Here is a 21,880-nt window from a genome sequence, read left to right on the forward strand (position 1 = left end):
TGCTTTGTAGGAAAGAAACTCCATATATTCTTTTTTTAGCAATGATATTCTTTTGCTCCAAATAGTGCATTGAAACCATCCAAGTTTTCTTTTGAAATTGCTTTAATCCAGAGAGACCTAAATCTCTTAGCTTCCCAATTTAGCACAAATCCTTTTACCCCAAACTCATCTATGTATAGAACATAAAGATAGTTTTGATGTGAATATTGTCCGATCTATTACAATTACTCGTTAGTAGTTATATTGGATGATAAACCAGTTTTACAAACGGCTTGGTATTTGTTAAGTACTCTCTGTGTCTTAAATTAATTCACATGAATTATGTAACTTGACTTATTTTGAACAAAGGGAATTGAATTGGTGTGGTCCATATCATCTTGTTACTATCGATTTTCTCATAAGTTAATTCTAGTAACTAAAATGTCTCTAAAGTATTTACCTCATATCCGCTTTAAAAACATAATTTTCAACTTTACATGCTACGTCTCCAAGTATTTACTCCTCCAATTTCTAAATTTTTGACGTTTTGGACATTATCTCACATAAAAAAAATTAATTAGGATGCTTATTTATGTATTTTCACATTAAATATATTAGTGCGGTGGTTCTAATAAACTTAACCTGGTAGTTATGACCGGTAGTTTCAAAGATTTAGGTTGGATTTAAATCTTGGCACCTACTATTTTTCTATGCTTTTACCGTGGCGTTGGAAACGACACGACAATTTGATTTTTTTTTTCCACATGATTTTTGCGCTGCTGGACAAGAGTCGATGCACAGGTTAACGTGATTTGCATGCATACATGTCAATACAAGCTAAGTGATCACATGGAGACTTAAAAAAGTAGTGATATACATCTGACTGAACCGTACGACTACGCTGAACCAACCAATCATGAAGTTCATAAGTATTCACGTGGGCCCAATCAAAATAAGTTAAAACCTAAGCTTATGTCCAGTTGTACACATGTCGGACAGACGCAGTCGTATGTGCAGTCATTCCGAGACTAAAACATCAAGAATTTTTATTCAAAAGGTCCAAGCCACGAATGTCAACTAATTCATCACTAGAGGGAGTATCATGTTTATGCTTTTTAATTTTTCACTTTGTGCATTAAAATATTTAATAATTTATATGTGTTTATGGTACTTTCAAACGAGATATCTTATATTTTTCTTCATATATCTTGTAACTATAAATTCGTCTTAAAATATAAGAGGTTTTGGTTGATGAAACATATTCTATTCTAATATTATGAATCTCTATATTCGAGAGCGAAGAAAGTAGATCATACTATGATCTATACTAGGAACAACAATACACATATGTGATACAAAGAGTAAACTAGAAAACCATGGTTGTGTTTAGTTCGCACTAAAATTAAAAGTTTGATTGAAATTGGAACGATGTGACGGAAAAGTTGAAAATTTATGTGTGTAAGAAAGTTTCGATGTGATGGAAAAGTTGAAAGTTTGAAAAATTATTTTGGAACCAAACACCGCGCATGTCACGAACGAAGCATGGAAAGCAGCAACCGAAATAACGAATCAACCCTGAAACCGCACAAAAACGGCAACACAAAACACAACCACAACCACAAGCAGGTCCGGTCGAGCCGAGTCGAGTCAATCTCTCTTCTCTCTTCTCTCCTCTCCTCTCCACTCTCCGATCCCCACGTATGGCGGCGGCGGCGGCATCTGCGGCGGCGGCGACGGCCGCGGAGGACGGGGCGCGGCTGCTGCGGCTGGAGGAGCAGGCGGGGCACGGCGGCGGCGGCGCGTGGGAGTACCTCTGCCTCGCCCGCAGGCTCCGCGCGCGCCGCCCGGAGCCCGTCCTCCGCCTCGGCCTCGCCCTCCTCAACGACTCCTCCGCCCGCTCCCGCCTCGCCTCAGAACGTAACCTGCCATGTCCTCCCTCCCCCCTCCCCTCCCCTCTACCCGATCTCTCGCAATTCCGCTCGGTGGGTAGATGGATTTGGTGGATAGATCTCGTGATCTGCTCCTCCCGACGCCCCGATCCATCTGTGGATGCGATGCCGGGGTTTTGGATGGCCAACTTTGAACCCTATTGTTAGATTGCGGTTGTAGTACTGTGGGATCTGTAGAATTGAGGTTTTTTTTTTAGAAAAATAATAATTGTGTGTTGCCTGAAACCCCTGCTGTTTTACAGTTAGAATTACTGCAATAGGATTGCAAGGCTGCAGGATCTGATTGCTCCCTTCGCGATTAGTTCACTAGTGAACTGAGATTGCTTTATTTTGATGCAGAGTGGACGCTGTATGAGCAGGTGGCAGTGGCTGCCATGGATTGCCAGCGTCTCGATGTGGCAAAGGTGAGGTTGCGCGTGTTGTACTGGCAGTGGCACCCTTTTGAGCTCAGTTCCTGTTTCTCTGATTCAACGCAATTTCATTTAATCACTAAACAGTTCACGCTTTTGGGGCCTTTAGTTATCCAAATTTCTGATGAAGCGATCTCTTTCATGACTTTACAGGATTGTATTGGAGTGCTTTCCAAGCAGTTTCCTGGCAGCATGCGGGTTGGTAAGTTCTTTCAGAGATCAGCATAATATAGTTAGACTAGCATCATTTGTCAACAAACGTAGATCTTATATTTTGCTTTTGGATGCACATCCGATAAGACTGGAAATAAAAATTACATATGGCTGAGAAAAACTAAATATAAAAACAATCTGGCCTAGAACTTAAAAAAATGCCACCAATCCTGTGTCATAAATTTATGTCAAGTTACAATTAGGGTTGACAATAGGCCACTCTGTCAATAACTTGAGGAGAAAATACAGAGGCAAATGGTCAGGGCTATTAATCTAGATTATTATGAGTTGCACTGAATTGCTTAACCATAGTACAATATGATGCTAAACCAATCTTACAGGAACTGATGTTGATTTCTTTGAAAAGATACACCTGTATCTAGCTTACTACTCCATATATCAAGATAGAACGATGATGTGGTAAGCTGGATTATAGCAATGCTATCAGACTAGGCATTATTTGATCTAAAGTAGGAGGGCAGTGTGCCTATCAACTGAACATGTCATATCTTACATGTTTCTTAACTAATGATCTATTACCTAAATCCTGGTGCGCACAAATAAATGCCACATACACCTAATATCAAATTCCCCCATACTTCATATGAGTTTGCAACTTGATATATGCTGAGACATGTGATGCTGATTCTTATGGATATTTTTCTGCATATGGTACTAAACACTTTGCCCTCAAATGAAGGTCGATTGGAAGCCCTGCTGTTTGAAGCAAAGGGTGAATGGACTGATGCTGAAAGGGCCTATGCGCTTATCCTTGAAAACAATCCGTTCGATCAGGTATAATTGATATTTCTGCTGCTGATCCTGGTTTATATGCTGTGAACCTGATGTGCAAGATGGAGTTTGATTTCCTTGGTATATAAAGCCGTTCAAATGCTTGGGATGATAATTTTACAAGGGCATATTAAATATTTTCCTTGTGTGCTTTCAGATTGTCCACAAGAGAAAAATTGCTATTGCAAAAGCACAGGGTGACATGGCATTAGCTGTTGAGTATCTCAACAAGTATTTGGAACTGTAAGTATCTGCATCAACCTGATGCGTTAACCATATATGTTTACCTCTAATACAGTGACTTTCCCTGTGTGTTAGATTTATGGCAGATCATGATGCTTGGAGAGAACTTGCTGAAACATATGTTGCCTTACAAATGTGAGATATTTAATCATCGATTCATTCACATCTGTTAGAATGTGATGATGCTAATTTTGTTATTCCTCTTGTATCAGGTATAAACAAGCTGCCTTTTGTTATGAGGAGCTAATATTGGCCCAACCAACCGTTCCACTTTATCATCTAGCTTATGCCGAGGTAAGTGAACTATGCCAAACTCATCCCTCATTCTCTCAAAGTCTCAAAGAAAAATAAAACAAAATAAAATTGTATCAACTTATGCAGTTTCTCATTTTCATGTGGAGTGCAGCAGTAATAGTTTGTTTTGTTCCTCAATGAACTAATGGCCAACTGGCCAAGTCTTACAGTGGCAATGAACATCAAAAGGCTAATTAAAATTAAGCACAGTAAAGTTATTGCTCATCCTAATGAAAACAGTGTTGCTTGATTCAATAGAATTCCATACAGAGCGATATACTTATTTGCACATTTTACTGACGTTGTGTTTGGCAATGTAAATGGTGTTTTTGAGAAATGAATTCAAAGTTTATCTTAGAATTTGCCCCCCCCCCCTCTGTGCTGTTTTTATACCAGTTCTGTTGTTATGTTGTAAAGTGATGATGGGAAGAATTTGTTGGAGCTTGATCTTATGGGGTCTTCTGGGATTTTGGTGGGGAAAATTTTCTCCCTTGTTTTAGTAGTTGTTGTGTATGCCATATGCACGTTACTTAATCTATACAGTAGGTGCAAGAGAATTTACCGCATTTACCGCTGCTTTTTTCTGATTTATACATAATAACTTATTTAACATGCTTTTCTGATTTGGAGATGCTACTACTGTTGCTTTTTTTTTTTGTTGAATGCAAAATCACCACAAATTTAGTGTTCTATACATGCAACTAATTCAAGCCTAGAACCTGTCTGCAACTCATGATTCTGCTGGAAACTCAATTGATCTCATCCTACACCTCTCTGTACTTCTCAAATTCTCATGAACTGTGTGTAATCCTTTATATTTTCTAGGTTCTGTATACAATGGGTGGTTTGGAAAACCTTCAAACAGCTAGAAAATATTATGCATCTACAATACAGTTGACTGGAGGCAAGAATACAAGAGCCCTCTTTGGCGTGTGTTTGGTAAGACATCAGTGCTGTTCCACAACTTCTAAGAATCTCAGTTGGCTTCCTTTTGTTATCCAATACTAATCCTCTTATGTATACCACCTTCAACATCAACAGTGTAGCTCGGCAATCAATCAGTTGACCAAAGGGAGGAATAAGGAAGAGGAAAGCTCAGAACTGCAGAGCTTGGCTGCAGAGGCACTATTGAAGGATTACAAGCAACGAGCACCGTCGAAGGAGGCACTCATCACCAGCCTGTTGAAGAACATGAAACTCTCCTGATCTTGCCCTCCACTCATCGAAGGTTTTTTAGCTTGTGGCACAATCGCAGCTAGTCAGTGGCGCCACAATGGCAGTTTGACAAATCAATTGATAGCAGTATAATGCTTGTTTTTTTTTTTCTCCTGATGGCACCGAAATTGTAAAACTTATGTAAGATGCTTCCATGGGTTGTACCACACCTGTTTTGATCATTTAGAAATATATATTCATCGTCGTGTTTTGATTGCAAACTGTACTAAGACCATCCGTTGTAATTTCAGGATAGAAAATTTTGAATAATACCTTCGAAAGCTGTACCATTTGTTAACTTGCCAGACCTCATGCTGTTCCTTCAAGACTGTCATAAACAGAAAAGACATAAATTACTTTAAATCTAAGCTCCGCACTTCATGTGCCAATTATTCATGGTTTCTCAAATTACAGAGTACTTACGAAGTAGTAAATAAATAGTACTACTAATCACTATGTTTTTGTAATATTGGTTGTCTATTTTATTTTCTGCGGAGGGAGTAATGTTTTTCCATTTCATTTCACCAGTTTTTAGGCCTAGTTAGATTTAGATTATAGCTGGATTGTCTGCTTTATTATAGTGATAAATTAAAATTTTAAGAAATAAATTTAACAAATAGTTTTAAAGGTATCTGACTCAGTTACAGTGATAAATTCAAAATTTTAAGAAATAAATTTAACAAATAGCTTTCAAGAAGTGGTTTGGAGCTGAGCAATGCCGCGCGTAAGAAAGTTTAAAAGAAACGATATTTTTAAAAGTTCAGAGCGAATAGTCTGATAAATATAAGCTTAAAAAGAGCCAGACCTTAGCGATTAAAATGACACTAGTTTCGTTGAGTGAAAATGCACCAAGAAAGTAACGGGAGCATGCATGCGCGCGACAGGCGCTACCACCGCACGTCACCCGCGAAGCTCTCATGGCCTCACACACCGCGCCATTGCCATCGTTTCACCCTACATATAAACCGCATCCACGACGCCATCGATCGCTCGAATTGATCTTTCTTGCTCGCGATCGATTCGATCGTCGTCGACGCTTCGATTAATTCTCGCTCGCAGAGACCACCACCAGTAGCAGCATCCAGCTGATTAAATTAAGCTCGCGGCAATGGCGCAGGTGAGCAGGACGGTCGTGGCGGCGCTGCTCCTCGTCGCCGCCGTGGTGGCGGCGTCGCCCGTGGCGTCGGCGGCCACGTACGGCTGCTTCGAAGACTGCTACGAGCGCTGCGCCTCCGGGAAGAAGGACGAGGCCTGCACCAAAATGTGCAAGGAGGCTTGCGGCGGCGCCGCCACGGACGGCCATGCCCCCGCCGCTGGCGCTGGCGCTGGCGCTGGTGCTGGCGCCGGCGCTGGCGCCGCCGTCGGGGCTGGCGCTAAGGCTGCCATCGGGGTTGGCGCCGGAGCTGGCGCTGGCGCTGGCGCCGGCGTCGGAGCTGGCGCTAAGGCTGCCATCGGGGTTGGCGCCGGAGCTGGCGCTGGCGCTGGTGCTGGCGCCGGCGTCGGGGCTGGCGCTAAGGCCGCCATCGGGGCTGGCGCTGGAGTTGGCGCTGGCGCTGGCGCTGGTGCTGGTGCCGCCGTCGGGGCTGGCGCTAAGGCCGCCATCGGGGCTGGCGCCGGAGCTGGCGCTGGCGCTGGCGCCGGCGTCGGGGCTGGCGCTAAGGCCGCCATCGGGGTTGGCGCTGGCGTTGGTGCTGGCGCCGCCGTCGGGGCTGGCGTTGGAGCCGCCGCCAAAGTCGCCGGCGCCGCCGAGGGCGCCGCCGGCGCGGCACCCAAGGTGTACGCGTGAGATCGATCGATCGAGCGGCGTCCATCTCCACTACTCCATCCATATATAAACTCGCTGTCGATTGTTTGTTGTTAATAAAAGTTTGGTTAATTTAAACGTCAAGCGTTTAGTTGTTTAATTTACATGCAAATCTCGCGATTTGTGATAATTAACTACGAAATGTGTGTTTGGGCTGCTAATTCATCCTTCTCGCTCCATATTAATTTGTCCATGTTACATGTGTGTAAATGTTATAAAGATCTAACTCATGGGCGGATCCTCATACTGACGAGCTTGAAATTTTGATTGTTTTGGTACAAAATCTAACTCATGGACGGACCATGCATATATATATATACCTACGCGTTTCACCTTGGTTAAAAGCAAACGGTTCGGTGATCCAACAAATCCAATATAGAAGAGGCCCAAATACAAAGTGGATCAAAGAGCAGCATTTGCATTGGCAGAAATTAATTTATCAAGAGATGTAATTAATATTGCTATTATTCTCTTTAAGCAAAGAACCAGGCATGAAATTAAGATAGATATCTATTAGCTGTAAATTTATATATAAAAATACAATCACTTCCAACACTGTTTAGATTACTACTTGTCGTATTAATAAACTTCCATCAGAATTTATTCCTATTTTACCTCCACCCTCTCTCTCACCCCCCCCCCCCCAACACTCCAACTATTATCATTTAATAACGGATCGGCTATAATTATGGCGACAGATTTTTCCCACAAACACAGTCGAATTTTTTCAGCCTTAGAATTGGCATGAAGATTCGTGCTCACGGGGCATCAGCACACACACGCTTTGCTGTGATTGATTCTGACATACCATAGATGCACTGATATGCTTTTTAAACTTTGTTGTTGTTGTAAATTATATATTTATACAGATTTACAAGGTAGTTACACCTCACTTACACACCACTTATATGTAATTTTAGAATTTACATATGTAATTTTAAGACTTACATATATAATTTTGGGATTTACATTGTAAATACACTAAAATTACATATGTAATTTAGTGACTTACAATGTACATACATGCCGACTATTTTTTGGTGAAAAATATGGCGCCATAAATATAGCTAGTCCCTTTAATAAAGAGCACCAAAATATTTTTAAAATTTTAATCTCTGTTAAATAATCTAGAAATATTGATATTTTAGAATAGATAAAGTATTAAAACTTTGACTATATCTATATATCTCTATGGAGAAGACATAATTTCAGTAACAAATCTACTCATGATATAGTACAATAAAATCAATTACCTTGTGCAATTGGGTAAACAGGGTAATAATAGCCTCATTAATTATTCTTTGTAAATATATAAGATAACATGTGACATTCATATAAGAATCATGCACTATACAATATATAATTGCATTCGCACCCGAGGGGCTTGTCACCCTTTAAGGAGTATTCATGCATGTCGCAAAATGTAATTTCTAGCTGAATTAAGCTTCAATGCTAAATGACAAATTAGGTTCTATGAAATATAGGAGCACACTATTTTTCTTTACGAAACACAGTGCAAACGCAAAACACTTATATTTACGTGCGCATGCTCGCACGTATGAATACTTACTAGAGACCAAATTGGCATGAATTAAGATTGATCAAGTTGTCACAAACGTCACGCTATGAAAATCGATACCATTTTTACAACACACAGACAATGACACAATTGACAACACACTACTATATAAACATACATATTTTTTTTTATAAAAGGGTTTCTTTTTTTTTTTTGAAAAAGAAGAGCTAGAGCATATAATTGGATGTACACAATCCACCCACACATGCACTCTTTCTTTGAAAAAGAAAGCACACACCCACAAGTTACTAGCTAGCTATATTTGCAGCGTCATATTCTTAAAAAAAACAGTTAGAACATTTTTATGCTGTAAACTACCAGTACTTATATTAAAAGTTTGCAAACTTACACTTAATTACACTGTGAATTTTAATAGATGTACTGCAATACACAAATAACATATTATAGAGAATTAGAATTAAAAGTAATCGATTAACTACATATGTAAGAGAATGGAAGAGAAGATAGGAGAGATAGACATATATTAACAACTATAGATGAATACCTCGTTGCGTTGCTGCGGGAAATTAAGTTACATAATATATACAAATATGATGCAATATGATTATTAAAACTGAAACAAATTAATACTTATAAATTTTGAGCCTATAAATAATTGAGATTGATGGTGTTACGAGAGAAGAAAGAAGGGACAATTCGAACCATAGATCTATCATACAAAGGCTAGAAATAATTAAGGTGATGTGACTTAATTAACGAGAAAAGAGAGAAACAGAAATAACTACATTTAGTGGGGATGAACTATATAAGTATATAGGATTAGATAGAAGAAAATAAATGATGAAGACCAAGTGAAAAATCAATGCGAAGCCCTATTTTTAGCAAAATTAGACCGTGTACATCTTTTGGGTGTAGAGGCCGGTTTAATCCATTTTCTAAAACAAATTTTTAGCAAAAACATCTCGTAGCCTCACGCTTGCCCGGGAACCTCTCGTGGCCTCACATCTCGTCATTCTCCCTCCTCCTTTCTCACGTATATAAACACACCCTCACCTCCTGGTGATAGATCATCTTTTGCATCAATCTTAATTTAATTTCTCTCTTCATCATCATCTCGCTCTCGATCTCCTACAGAAGCTACAATAGCCAGCAAATCAATCGATCGATCGATACGTGCAATGGCGGCCATGAAGGTGAACAAGATTGCCGTGGCGGCGCTGTTCCTCGTCGCCGTGGTGGTGGCGGGCGGCGCCGGCGCTAGCGCCCACGTCGGGGTTGGGGCTGGGGCGGGGGCCGACGCCGGCGTCGGTGCCGCCGTCGGGGCCGGCGCTGACGCCGCCCTCGGGGTTGGCGCCAACGCCGCCGGCGCCGCCGGGGCTGGAGTTGGGGCTGGAATTGGAGCCGCCGCCAACGTCGCCGGGTCTCTCACCGGCGCCGCCGAGGGCGCCGCCGGCGTGGCACCCAAGGTGCATGTGTGAGATCGATCGATCGATCGAGCGGCGCGGCGTCCATCTCCACGACTCCATCCGCCCGTAGCGGCGCCGGCCATCGATCCACGACCATTCGCCGTCGATTGTTTTTGTTGTTAATAATTAAAGTTTGGTTAATTTAACCGCCAAGTGTTTGGTTGTTTATTTTATACTCTATCCGTACTAATAAAAAAAATCATTTAGGACAATGTTTAAGTCAAATCTTGAAAATATAAATAATGAATAACTCTCAAATTGTTGAGTTTGAAAATGTAAAAATTACATGAATAGATTTGTCTTGAAAAATACTTTCATAAAAATATACATATATCACTTTTTAATAAATATTTTTATAGAAATAAGATATCAAAGTTATATTTTGAAGACTGTGTCGCTGTCCAAAACAACTTCCTTTACGAGTATGGAGGGAGTATATGCAAACCTCGCGATTTGTGATAATTAATTAACTACCGAATGTGTGTGCGGCCTGGGGCGTTGCTAATTCATCCTTCGCTCGGTCGCTCCATTAATTTGTAATATAAATATATATCCATGTATTTTGTGTAAATGTTATAAAGATCTAACTTATGGGCGGATCATCATATATATACTGACGTGTAAACGTTGCTTAAAATTTTGATTGTTTTGTTACAAAATCTAACTCATCACTCATGCATGGACCATGCATAACTACTCGTTTCATCTTGGTTAAAAGTAAACGGTTTTATGATCCAACAAATCCAATATAAAAGAGGCCCAAATACAAAGTGGATAAAAGAACATCATTTGCATTGGCTGAAATTATTTCTAGTCTAGAGATGTAGTAATTAATATAGATATTATTCTCTTTAAGCTAAGAACCAGGCATGCTTAAACTTTTGAAACAAATTGAGATAGATAGCTATTAGCAGTAAATTTATATATCAAAATACAATCAAATCAATTCCACCTCTATTCAGATTACTATTTGTTGTATCAATGAACTTCCATTCAAATTTCTTCTTATTTTACCTCCACTCACCCTCTCATCCCCAACGCCCCAAATATCATCATTTAATACAGAACACCAAAATAATTTTTAAAATTTTAATCCCTGTTAAATAATCTAGAAATGTTGATATTTTAGAATGAATAAATTTCACAAAACTACAGATACTTTAGTCAAATTATCATAAAACTGCATATCTAAGGTGATGTATCACAAAACTACAGATTTAACACTAAAATTCTCAAAGAACTACATATTTAAGGTGGAGTATCGCAAAACTGCAGATTAAGTAACAAAATTATCCCAAAACTACAGGTTTAGTATCAATTCAATCACAAAACTTAGATATTTATAACTCAAATATAAGACTAGTGTTAAGGATTTAAACTCCAAAATCTGTAGTTTTGTCATAACTTTGTTACTAAATCCATAGTTTTGCGATACTCCACTTTAAATAGGTAGTTTTGTAATAAATTTATTGTTAAATTTGTAGTTTTGTGATATATCACCTTAAATCTATAGTTTTGTGATAATTTGGCTAGAGTATATGCAGTTTTGTGAAATTTACTCTTTTAGAATAGATAGAGTGTTGTACTTTGACTATATCTATATATCTATACGGAGAAGACATAATTTTCAATAACAAATCTACTCATGATATACGATAAAATCAATTACCTTGTGCAATTAGGTAAACAGGGTAATAATAGCCTCATTAATTATTCTTTGTTAATGTATAAGATAACCAGTGACATTCATACAAGAATCTTGCACTATACAATATATAATTGCATTCGCACCTGAGGGGCTTGGCACCCTCGTAAGGAGCAATCATGCATGTCGCAAAATGTAATTTCTAGCCAAATTAAGCCTCAAAGCTCAATGACAAACTAAGGTTCTATGAAGTATAGAAGCACATTATTTTTCTTTACGAAACACAGTCCAGACGCAAAACACTTATATTTATGTGCCTACGCTCACACGTATGAATGAATATATACCTTACCCTATAAATACTTCCTAGAGACTAAATTGACATGAATTGAGATTGATGAAGTTGGCATGGACATCTCGCTATGAAAATCGATACCATTTGTACAACACACAGACAATGAGACTATTGCCAATACTCAACACTACTATATAAACATACATAATTTTTTTATCAAAAGGATTTTTTTTTGAAAAGAAAAGTGTCGATGTTTTAGGTCACGACTACGGTATTTACATGGTATGGAGATCGTTGGTACCAGGGTATATGCAAGATTGAAGTAAAAGAGACAGAAACAAGGATTTTTACGCAGATTCGGGCCCCCTTCACAGGAAGCTAATGACCCTACTCCCGTTAACCGAAGCCAGTGTTGCTTTTTATTCGGCTGAATCACACAAGTACAATAATTGCAATAACCTATCTAGCTGTCTTTGACTTGGCGACATGGATCACCAACACGTAGTCGACGACAGGGTAGTCTTCCTCCTCGTGTACGAACTCATCGAAATCAGAGATAGCGCTAGATCCCTCTTGTCGGTCTCCACAAGCACCAGATTGGGTTTGTCTAGGTTAATCTCTAATGCCGATGTCTGGCTTGTCTTGGCTTGTGTGTTGATTTGTTGTGTGTGTTCTCTCCCCTAGGGGATTTTGTATTTATACAATAAATGTCCAATTGTCCAAGTAGAACTAGGGAGACCAAAATGGATAAAATCCGAATAGTCCTTATAGTTTTTATATAGAACTCTATTTGTTATTCCTTATCCGGAACTCCTTCTATATACGAGGTATGATTCCTTATAAGATTTGGTATATGGTGAGCCCCGCCGAGTTTAGTCAATTACTACTAGATATGTGGTATTCATAACCATGATAAAAAAGAGCTAGAGCATATAATTGGATGTACACACAATCCACCCACACATGCACTATTTCTTAAAAAAAAAAAGCACAAACCCACAAGTTAGTAGCTATGTTCATAGCGTCATATTTAAAAAAACAGTTAGACCATTTTTACGCTGTAAATTACTCGTACTTATATATTAATAAAAGTTTGCAAACTTACTAGATATACTGCAATGTTTGTAATACACAATTAACACATTAGAATTAGAATTAAAAGTAATTGATTAACTACATATGAAAAGAAGATAGGAGAGGTAGACATATATTAAAATAGAAGAAAATTAAATAACTGATGAAAACCAAGTGAAAAATTAATGCGAAACCCTATTTTTAGCAAAAACAAATTAAACCTATTCACGCTTGTCCGGGAACCTCTCGTAGCCTGACATGATCACATCTCTCGTCATTCCCCCCTCCTCCTTTCTCACGTATATAAACACCCCCTCCCCTCCGGTTGATCGATCATCTCTTGCATCGATCTTAATTTCTCTCTTCATCTTCTCGCTCTCGATCTCCTACAGAAGCTATAGTAGCCAGCAAATCAATCGATCGATCCGTACAATGGCGGCCATGAAGATGAACAAGATTGCCGTGGCGGCGCTGTTCCTCGTCGCCGTGGTGGTGGCGGGCGGCGCCGGCGCTAGCGCCCACGTCGGGGTTGGGGTTGGGGCTGGGGCCGGCGCCGACGCCGGCGTCGGCGCCGCCGTCGGGGCCGGCGCAGACGCCGCCCTCGGGGTTGGCGCCAACGCCGCCGGCGCCGCCGGGGCTGGAGTTGGGGCTGGAATTGGAGCCGCCGCCAACGTCGCCGGGTCTCTCACCGGCGCCGCCGAGGGCGCCGCCGGCGTGGCACCCAAGGTGCATGTGTGAGATCGATCGATCCATCGATCGATCGAGCGCGCGGCGGCGTCATCTCCACTACTCCATCCGCCCGTAGCGGCGCCGGCCATCGATCCACGACCATTCGCCGTCGATTGTTTTTGTTGTTAATAATCAAAGTTTGGTTAATTTAACCGTCAAGTGTTTGGTTGTTTATTTTATACTCCATCCGTACTGATAAAAAAATCATTTAGAACAATGTTTAAGTCAAATATTGGGAATATAAATCATGAATAACTCTCAAGTTGTTGAGTTTGAAAATGTAAAAATTATATGAATAGATTTGTCTTGAAAAATACTTTTATAAAAGTATACATATATCACTTTTTAATAAATATTTTTATAGAAATAAGAGATCAAAGTTATGTTTTAAAGACCGTGTCGCTGTCCAAAACGACTTCCTTTACGAGTATGGAAACCTCGCCGATTTGTGATAATTAATTAACTACCGAAATGTGTGTGCGGCCTGGGGCGTTGCTAATTCATCCTTCGCTCGGTCGCTCCATTAATTTGTAATATAAATATATATCCATATATTTTGTGTAAATGTTATAAAGATCTAACTTATGGGCGGATCATCATATATACTGGCATGTAAACGTTGCTTAAAATTTTGACTGTTTTGTTACAAAATCTAACTCATCACTCATGCATGGACCATGCATACCTACTCGTTTCATCTTGGTTAAAAGTAAACGGTTTGATGATCCAACAAATCATAGAAGAGGCCCAAATACAAAGTGGATAAAAGAGCATCATTTGCATTGGCTGAAATTATTTTTAATCTAGAGATGTAGTAATTAATATAGCTATTATTCTCTTTAAGCTAATTAAGAACCAGGCATGCTTAAACTTTTGAAACAAATTTATATATCAAAATACAATCAATTCCACCTCTATTCAGATTACTACTTGTCGTATCAATGAACTTCCATTCAAATTTCTTCTTATTTTACCTCCACTCACCCTCTCATCCCCAACACCCCAACTATCATCATCATCATTTAATACAGAACACCAAAATATTTTTTAAATTTTAATCCCTGTTAAATAATCTAGAAATGTTGATATTTTAGAATGAGTAAATTTCACAAAACTACAGATACTTTGGTCAAATTATCACAAAACTGTTGATTTAAAGTGATGTATTACAAAACTACATATTTAACACTAAAATTTTCAAAGAACTATATATTTAAGGTGGAGTATCGTAAAACTACAGATTAAGTAACAAAATTGTCCCAAAACTACATGTTTAGTATAAATTCAATCATAAAACTTAGACATTTATAACTCAAATATAACACAAGTGCTAAGGATTTAAACTCCAAAATCTGTAGTTTTGTCATAACTCTGTTACTAAATCTATAATTTTCCGATACTCCACTTTAAATATGTAGTTTTGTGATAAATTTATTGTTAAATTTGTAGTTTTGTGATACATCACCTTAAATTTGTAGTTTTGTGATAATTTGGCTAGAGTATTTGTAGTTTTGTGGTATTTACTCTTTTAGAATAAATGGAGTGTTGTACTTTGACTATATCTATATATCTATATGGAGAAGACATAATTTTCAATAACAAATCTACTCATGATATATAATAAAATCAATTACCTTGTGCAATTGGGTAAACAAGGTAATAATGACCTCATTAATTATTCTTTGTAAATGTATAAGATAACCAGTGACATTCATACAAGAATCATGCACTGTACAATATATAATTGCATTCGTACGGAGGGGCTTGGCACCCTTGTAAGGAGCAATCATGCATGTCGCCAAATGTAATTTCTAGCCAAATTAAGGTTCAAAGCTTGATGACAAATTAAGGTTCTATGAAGTATAGAAGCACATTATTTTTCTTTATGAAACACAACGCAGATGCAAAACACTTATATTTACGTGTGTACGCTCACACGTATGAACATATATGTACCTTACCCTATGAATACTTCCTAGAGACCAAATTGACATAAATTGAGATTGATGAAGTTGGAACGGATGTCTCGCTATGAAAATCGATACCATTTGTACAACACACAGACAATGAGACTATTGTCAACACTCAACACTACTATATAAACATACATAATTTTTTAATCAAAAGGTTTTTTTTTGAAAAGAAAAGTGTTGACGTTTTAGGTCACGACTACGGTATTTGCATGGTATGAAGATCGACGGTACTAGGATATATGTGAGATTGAAGTAAAAGAAATTAGACAATGATTTTTATACAAATTCGGGCCCCTTCACATGAAGGTAATGACCCTACTCCCGTTTTCCGAAGCCGATGTTGCTCTTTATTCGTCTGAATCACACAAGTACAACAATTGGGATAACCTATCTAGCTGTCGTCGATTTGGCGATATGGATCACCAACACGTAGTCGATGACAGGGTAGTCTTCCTCCTCGAGTACGAACGCGTCGAGATCACAGATGGTACTAGATCCCCTCTTGTCGGCCTCCACAGGCACTAGATTGGATTTGCCTAGGCTAATCTCTAATGTCGATGTGTGGCTTGTCTTTGCTTGTGTGTTGATTTGTTGTGTCTTCTCTCCCCCTAGGGGGATTTGTATTTATACCAATAGATATCCCATTGTCCAAATAGAATTAGGGAGACCAAAATGGATACAATCCGAATAGTACTTATAGTTTCTATATAGAACTCTATTTGTTCTTCCTTATCCGGAACTCTTTTTATATACGAGATATGATTCCGTATAAGACTTGGTATATGGTAAGCCCCGTCGAGCTTAGTCAATTACTATTGGGTATGTGGTATCCATAAACATAACAAAAAAGAGCTAGAGCATATAATTGGATGTACACAATCCACCCACACATGCTCTTTCTTAAAAAAAAAGTGCAAACCACAAGTTAGTAGCTATATTCGTAACGCCATATTTAAAAAAACAGTTAGACCATTTTTATGCTGTAAATTACTCGTACTTATTTATTATTAAAAGTTTGCAGACTTACACTTAATTACACTGCGAATTTTACTAGATATATACTAGCAATTGATTAACTACATCTGGAAGAGAAGATAAGAGAGATAGACATATATTAACAATTAGATAGAAGAAAATTAATTAACTGATGAAAACCAAGTGAAAAATTAATGCGAAGCCCTATTTTTAGCAAAAACAAAACCTATTGATCACGCTTGTCCGGGAACCTCTCGTAGCCTGACATATGATCACATCTCTCGTCATTCTCCCTCCTCCTTTCTCACGTATATAAACACCACCCTCCCCTCCGGTTGATCGATCATCTCTTGCATCGATCTTAATTTCTCTTCATCTTTTCGCTCTCGATCTCCTACAGAAGCAATAGTAGCCAGCAAATCAATCGATCGATCCGTACAATGGCGGCCCTGAAGATGAACAGGATGGCCGTGGCGGCGCTGTTCCTCGTCGCCGTGGTGGTGGCGAGCGGCGCTGGCGCTAGCGCCCACGTCGGGGTTGGGGCTGGGGCTGGGGCCGACGCCGGCGTCGGCGCCGCCGTCGGGGCTGGCGCTGACGCCGCCCTCGGGGTTGGCGCCGGCGCCGCCGGCGCCGCCGGGGCTGGAGTTGGAGCTGGAATTGGAGCCGCCGCCAACGTCGCCGGGTCTCTCACCGGCGCCGCTGAGGGCGCCGCCGGCGTGGCACCCAAGGTGCATGTGTGAGATCGATCGATCGAGCGCGCCGCGGCTTCCATCTCCACGACTCCATCCGCCCGCAGCGGCTCCGGCGATCCATATTTTTATAAATTCGCAGTCGATTGTTTGTTGTTATTCAAAGTTTGGTTAATTTATCCGTCGAGTGTTTGGTTGTTTATTTCATATGCAAACCTCGCGATTTGTGATAAATAATTACCGAAATGTATGTGTGTGTGGGGTGCTAATTCATCCTTCACTCCATTAATTTGTTATAAATATATATCCTTGTACTAGTGTAAATGTAATAAAGATCTTAAGTTATGGGTGGATCATCATATACTCCCCCCGTCCCAAAAAAAAGACAAACCCTGGTTTTCGTGCCCAACGTTTGACCGTCCGTCTTATTTGAAAAAATTATAAAAAAACTAAAAATACAAGTCACGCATAAAATATTAATCATGTTTTATCATCTAACAACAATAAAAATACGAATTATAAAAAAAATTCATATAAGACGGACAGTCAAAGTTGGACACGGAAACCCATGGTTTGTCTTTTTTTTTTTGGGACGGAGGGAGTATGTATTGACGTAACGTTGCTTGATTAAAATTTTGATTGTTTTGGTACGGAATCTAACTCATGGAACGAGCCATGCATGCATACCTACACGTTTCATCTTGGTTAAAAGCAAACGGTTCGATGATCGAACAAATGCAATATAGAAGAGGCCCAAATACAAAGTGGATAAAAGACCAGCATTTGCATTGGCTGAAATTGATTTTAATCTAGAGATGTAGTAGCTATTATTCTCTTTAAGCAAAGAACCAGGCATGAAAAAATAAGATAGATAGTTATTAGCAGTAAATTTATATATAAAAATACAATCACTTCCACCACTGTTCAGATTACTACTTGTATTAATAAATTTCCATCGGAGTTTCTTCCTATATTTTACCTCCACCCACTCTCTCACCCCCCCCCCCCCAGCGCCCCAACTATCATCATTAATAAAGAGCACTAAAATATTTTTAAAAATTTAATCTCTATTAAATAATCTAGAAATATTGATATTTTAGCATAGATAAAGTATTGTACTTTGACTATATCTATATGGAGAAGACATAATTTTTAATAACAAATCTACTCATGCAAAATCAATTACCTTGTGCAATTGGGTAAACAGGGTAATAATGGCCACATTAACTATTTTTGTAAATGTATTAAGATAACATGTGACATTCATACAAGAATCCTGCACTATATATAGTGCGCACCCGGGGCTTGGCACTTTGTAAGGAGTAATCATGCAAGCATGTCGCCAAATGTAACTAATTTCTAGCAAGCCAAATTAAGCTTCGAGGCTAAATGACAAATTAAGACTCTATGAAGCATAGGAGCATATTATTTTCCTTTGTGAAACACAGTACAAACATAAATTACCTATATTTACATGCACACGCTTACACGTATAAATGAGTATACACCTTACCCTTTGAATACTTCCTAGAGACCAAATCAGCATGAATTGAGATTGATGAACTTGTCATATGGTCATGGACGCCTCGCTATGAAAACCGATACTATTTGTACAACACACGGATAGTAAGACAATTGACAACATTACTATATGAACATATATTTTTTTATCAAAAGGATGCCTTTTTTTTTTTGGAAAAACAAGAGCTAGGAGCATATAATTGGATGTACACAATCCACCCACACATGCAAACTTTTTCTTTAAAAAAACGCACATCCTCAAGTGACTACTTATATTTTTAGCATCATATTCTTAAAAAAAAAGTTAGACCTTTTTACGTTGCAACTTACTCTTACTTATATTAAAAGATTAGAAACTTACACTTAATTACACTATAAATTTTAATAGATGTACTGCAATATTTGTAATACACATTATGGAGAATTAGAACTAAGGATGTGTTTGGATAATGGGAAATGGAGAGTGGGATTAGGATTGAGAAATGAATGAATGGTTAGGATTAAATGGAAGAGGGAGAATGAATGGTTAGGGTGTGTTCGGACCCAAGGGTTCCCAATCCCTCTCCATCGTATTCCGCGTGCATGCTTTTCAAACTGTTAAATAGTGCATTTTTTGTAAAAATGTGTCTATACGAAAGTTGCTTAATTAAAAAAAATCATATTGATCCATTTTTTTTAAAAAATTAGCTAATACTTAATTAATCACACGCTAATGGACTGCTCCGTTTTCCGTGCTTGGGTGATATGTTCCCATTCATCAACAGCGAACACACCCTTAGCATTTAAAGATACCTTTTGATGGGTGGAAAATTATTTTCCTATCCCATTATCCAAACAATGCCTAAAAGTAATTGATTACCTAAGAGAAGATAGGAGAGATAGACAAACATTAACACATTACATGAGAAAGATAACATGATGAAAACCAAGTGAAAACTTACTGCGAAGCCATATTTTTAGCAAACACATACTCACGCTTGCCCGGGAACCTCTCGTAGCCTCACATCTCGTCATTCCTCCCTCCTCCTTTCTCACGTATATAAACACCCTCCCCTCCGGGCGATCGATCGTCTCTTGCATCGATCTTAATTTCTCTCTTCATCATCTCGCTATATACGTGCAATGGCGGTGGCGCAGGTGAGCAGGACGGCCGTGGTGGCGCTGGTCCTCGTCGCCGTGGTGGTGGCGGCGGCGTACGTGCCGGCGGCGACCGCGTACGGCTGCTTCGACGACTGCAACGAGCGCTGCGCCAACGGGAAGACGGACGACGCCTGCAACTCCATGTGCAAGCAGGCTTGCAGCGGCGCCGGCGGCGGCCCCGCCGAGGCGCCCGACGAGGCTTGATCGCCGACGACGAGCGCCGCCGCGCCGCCGTCCATCGATCTCCATATCCGCCCGTAGCCGCCGGCTATATATAAACACTCGATTATTTGTTTGTTTGTTGTTAATTCAAGTTTGATTGATTTAACCGTCGAGTATCTAAATTAGTTTGTTTTGTTTGTTTAATTTATGCAAGCTGGTGTACTCTCTCAGCGATTTGTAATTCTTGTGTGATAATTAAGTGAATTTGTTCCCTTGTTTCTTCTTTGATTAATTAATTACCGAGATGCCTTGCAAAAGAAAGATCGATCAATTACCGAAATGTGTGTGCGCTGTTAATTCATCTTTGGTGGCCAATTCATCAGTGCGGTGGAATCCATCTTACAAAGATATTTAATACTTGGCTCGTAAAACTATATATATACATTTTTATTATGTTTAGAGAAGAGATATTGGGAGTATACTTGCTAATAAATATGGGGGAAGGAAGGAATAGAAATAAAACCTTGTCGTAGATTTATGGTTTGAACATTTTATTATCTCAGTTGTTGTAGGAGATCGAATGGCCTCTAGATGACATGTTTTAACTAGAAACTCATATTAGGCTGAATTGAACTGGTTATAAGTGGCTATTTTGATGTAACAAGTGTTGTTGATATTTTCTTTAACCTATGGCAAAACATGAACAATAACTATGTTAATGGATAGCTATTGTTTGGGAAGTCTAGATTACGTTCATGGATGTACTACACATGAAAAAGAAGAAAAGTTGGGTGTAAAATTGAAAGATAGATATGTTTTTTTTTTAGGGGGAGGGGGTGTTTAATTGTTACTATCTAACAAAAGCCAAGTAATGCTTATGGCTTGGGCAACATATCCTATACACATAAGCTCTCACGTGTACACACATGCACACCAACTAACAAATATCATAAAAAATCTAAAAAATATTCATTTATGTACTTTCAATAGTATTACACCTAGGGATAAAGTCTTAACCTCAAATTCGTTATATTTTAGTTGTAACAAAAAAACAAAAAATCTAACAGTTTTAAGGTTGTAATTCTGTCAGAATTTTGTCTTTTTTACTTTCTATGTAGAATTAATGAATTTGAAGATGTAACTTTACATGTAGATGTAATACTATTGGAAGCAAATGTATGAATTTTTTTAGAATTTTTTATGATAATTTTTAGTTGGTGTACACGGTGTGTATATGCGAGTGCATAGGATACGCTCTCTATGGCTTGCTACCCAAAATTGAAAGTTAGTATACAATGTCTCGTTTTTCAAGTTTTACGGCGCTCCATCACAATGTTTAATTAAGGGCATAAACAATAGTTTGACATCAGCATTTGGAAAAAAAAAAACTCATGATGTTAAATATTGGAGGATGTAAAAGAGAGAGATTATCGTTGGTATAGGTGACGGATTTGACGATGGGCCATTTTGGTTTGATGTCAAAATATGCCTACCAAACTGTTGGTATTTTAAATAGTAATTTGGCTATTGTTTGATTTACTACCAAAATATGCCAATAAGATACATAAGTTACCAAAAACATTTGGCACTACTAAAATTGGCCTATAATTTGGCATTGCCAATATTTGGCATGGTAGCAAACCAAACAAGCCCGATACCAGTAAGCAAATTAAACAACACAATTAAGTACAAACTTTATCTAAGACTGCATTAATTAATTATGACACGAAAAATTTTGTACTCCTAAATAACAACGTTACTAAGAGCAGGAC

General features: G+C 38.8%; 2 protein-coding genes across 2 annotated transcripts; both read left to right on the forward strand.

Annotated features, from left to right (window-relative positions):
* Nucleotides 1-1,598: 1,598 nt before the first annotated feature.
* Nucleotides 1,599-5,393, forward strand: LOC127764643 (uncharacterized). The gene is made up of 9 exons (XM_052289551.1): nt 1,599-1,896; nt 2,268-2,332; nt 2,492-2,540; nt 3,252-3,346; nt 3,501-3,586; nt 3,662-3,721; nt 3,799-3,880; nt 4,706-4,819; nt 4,922-5,393. The coding sequence occupies exons 1-9, from the start codon at nt 1,680-1,682 to the stop codon at nt 5,084-5,086; spliced, it is 933 nt and encodes a 310-aa protein (XP_052145511.1). The 5' UTR covers nt 1,599-1,679; the 3' UTR covers nt 5,087-5,393.
* A 697-nt stretch (nt 5,394-6,090) lies between these two features.
* On the forward strand, nt 6,091-7,219 carry LOC127764226 (glycine-rich protein 5-like). The gene has a single exon (XM_052289078.1). It carries the CDS (start codon nt 6,204-6,206, stop codon nt 6,879-6,881), a length of 678 nt encoding a protein of 225 aa, XP_052145038.1. The 5' UTR covers nt 6,091-6,203; the 3' UTR covers nt 6,882-7,219.
* The last annotated feature ends 14,661 nt before the right edge of the window (nt 7,220-21,880 follow it).

Source organism: Oryza glaberrima, chromosome 2, assembly GCF_000147395.1.
Source record: "Oryza glaberrima chromosome 2, OglaRS2, whole genome shotgun sequence".
Classification (NCBI taxonomy): Eukaryota; Viridiplantae; Streptophyta; class Magnoliopsida; order Poales; family Poaceae; genus Oryza; species Oryza glaberrima.

Excerpts from the sequence above, each read along its gene's own strand:
- LOC127764643 (XM_052289551.1), top strand. The coding sequence starts at position 1,680 with ATGGCGGCGGCGGCGGCATCTGCGGCGGCGGCGACGGCCGCGGAGGAC. Across the intron at positions 3,587-3,661 it reads CTCAACAAGTATTTGGAACT|ATTTATGGCAGATCATGATG; the intron begins GTAAGTATCTGC and ends CCTGTGTGTTAG. Across the intron at positions 3,722-3,798 it reads ACATATGTTGCCTTACAAAT|GTATAAACAAGCTGCCTTTT; the intron begins GTGAGATATTTA and ends CTCTTGTATCAG.
- LOC127764226 (XM_052289078.1), top strand. The coding sequence starts at position 6,204 with ATGGCGCAGGTGAGCAGGACGGTCGTGGCGGCGCTGCTCCTCGTCGCC.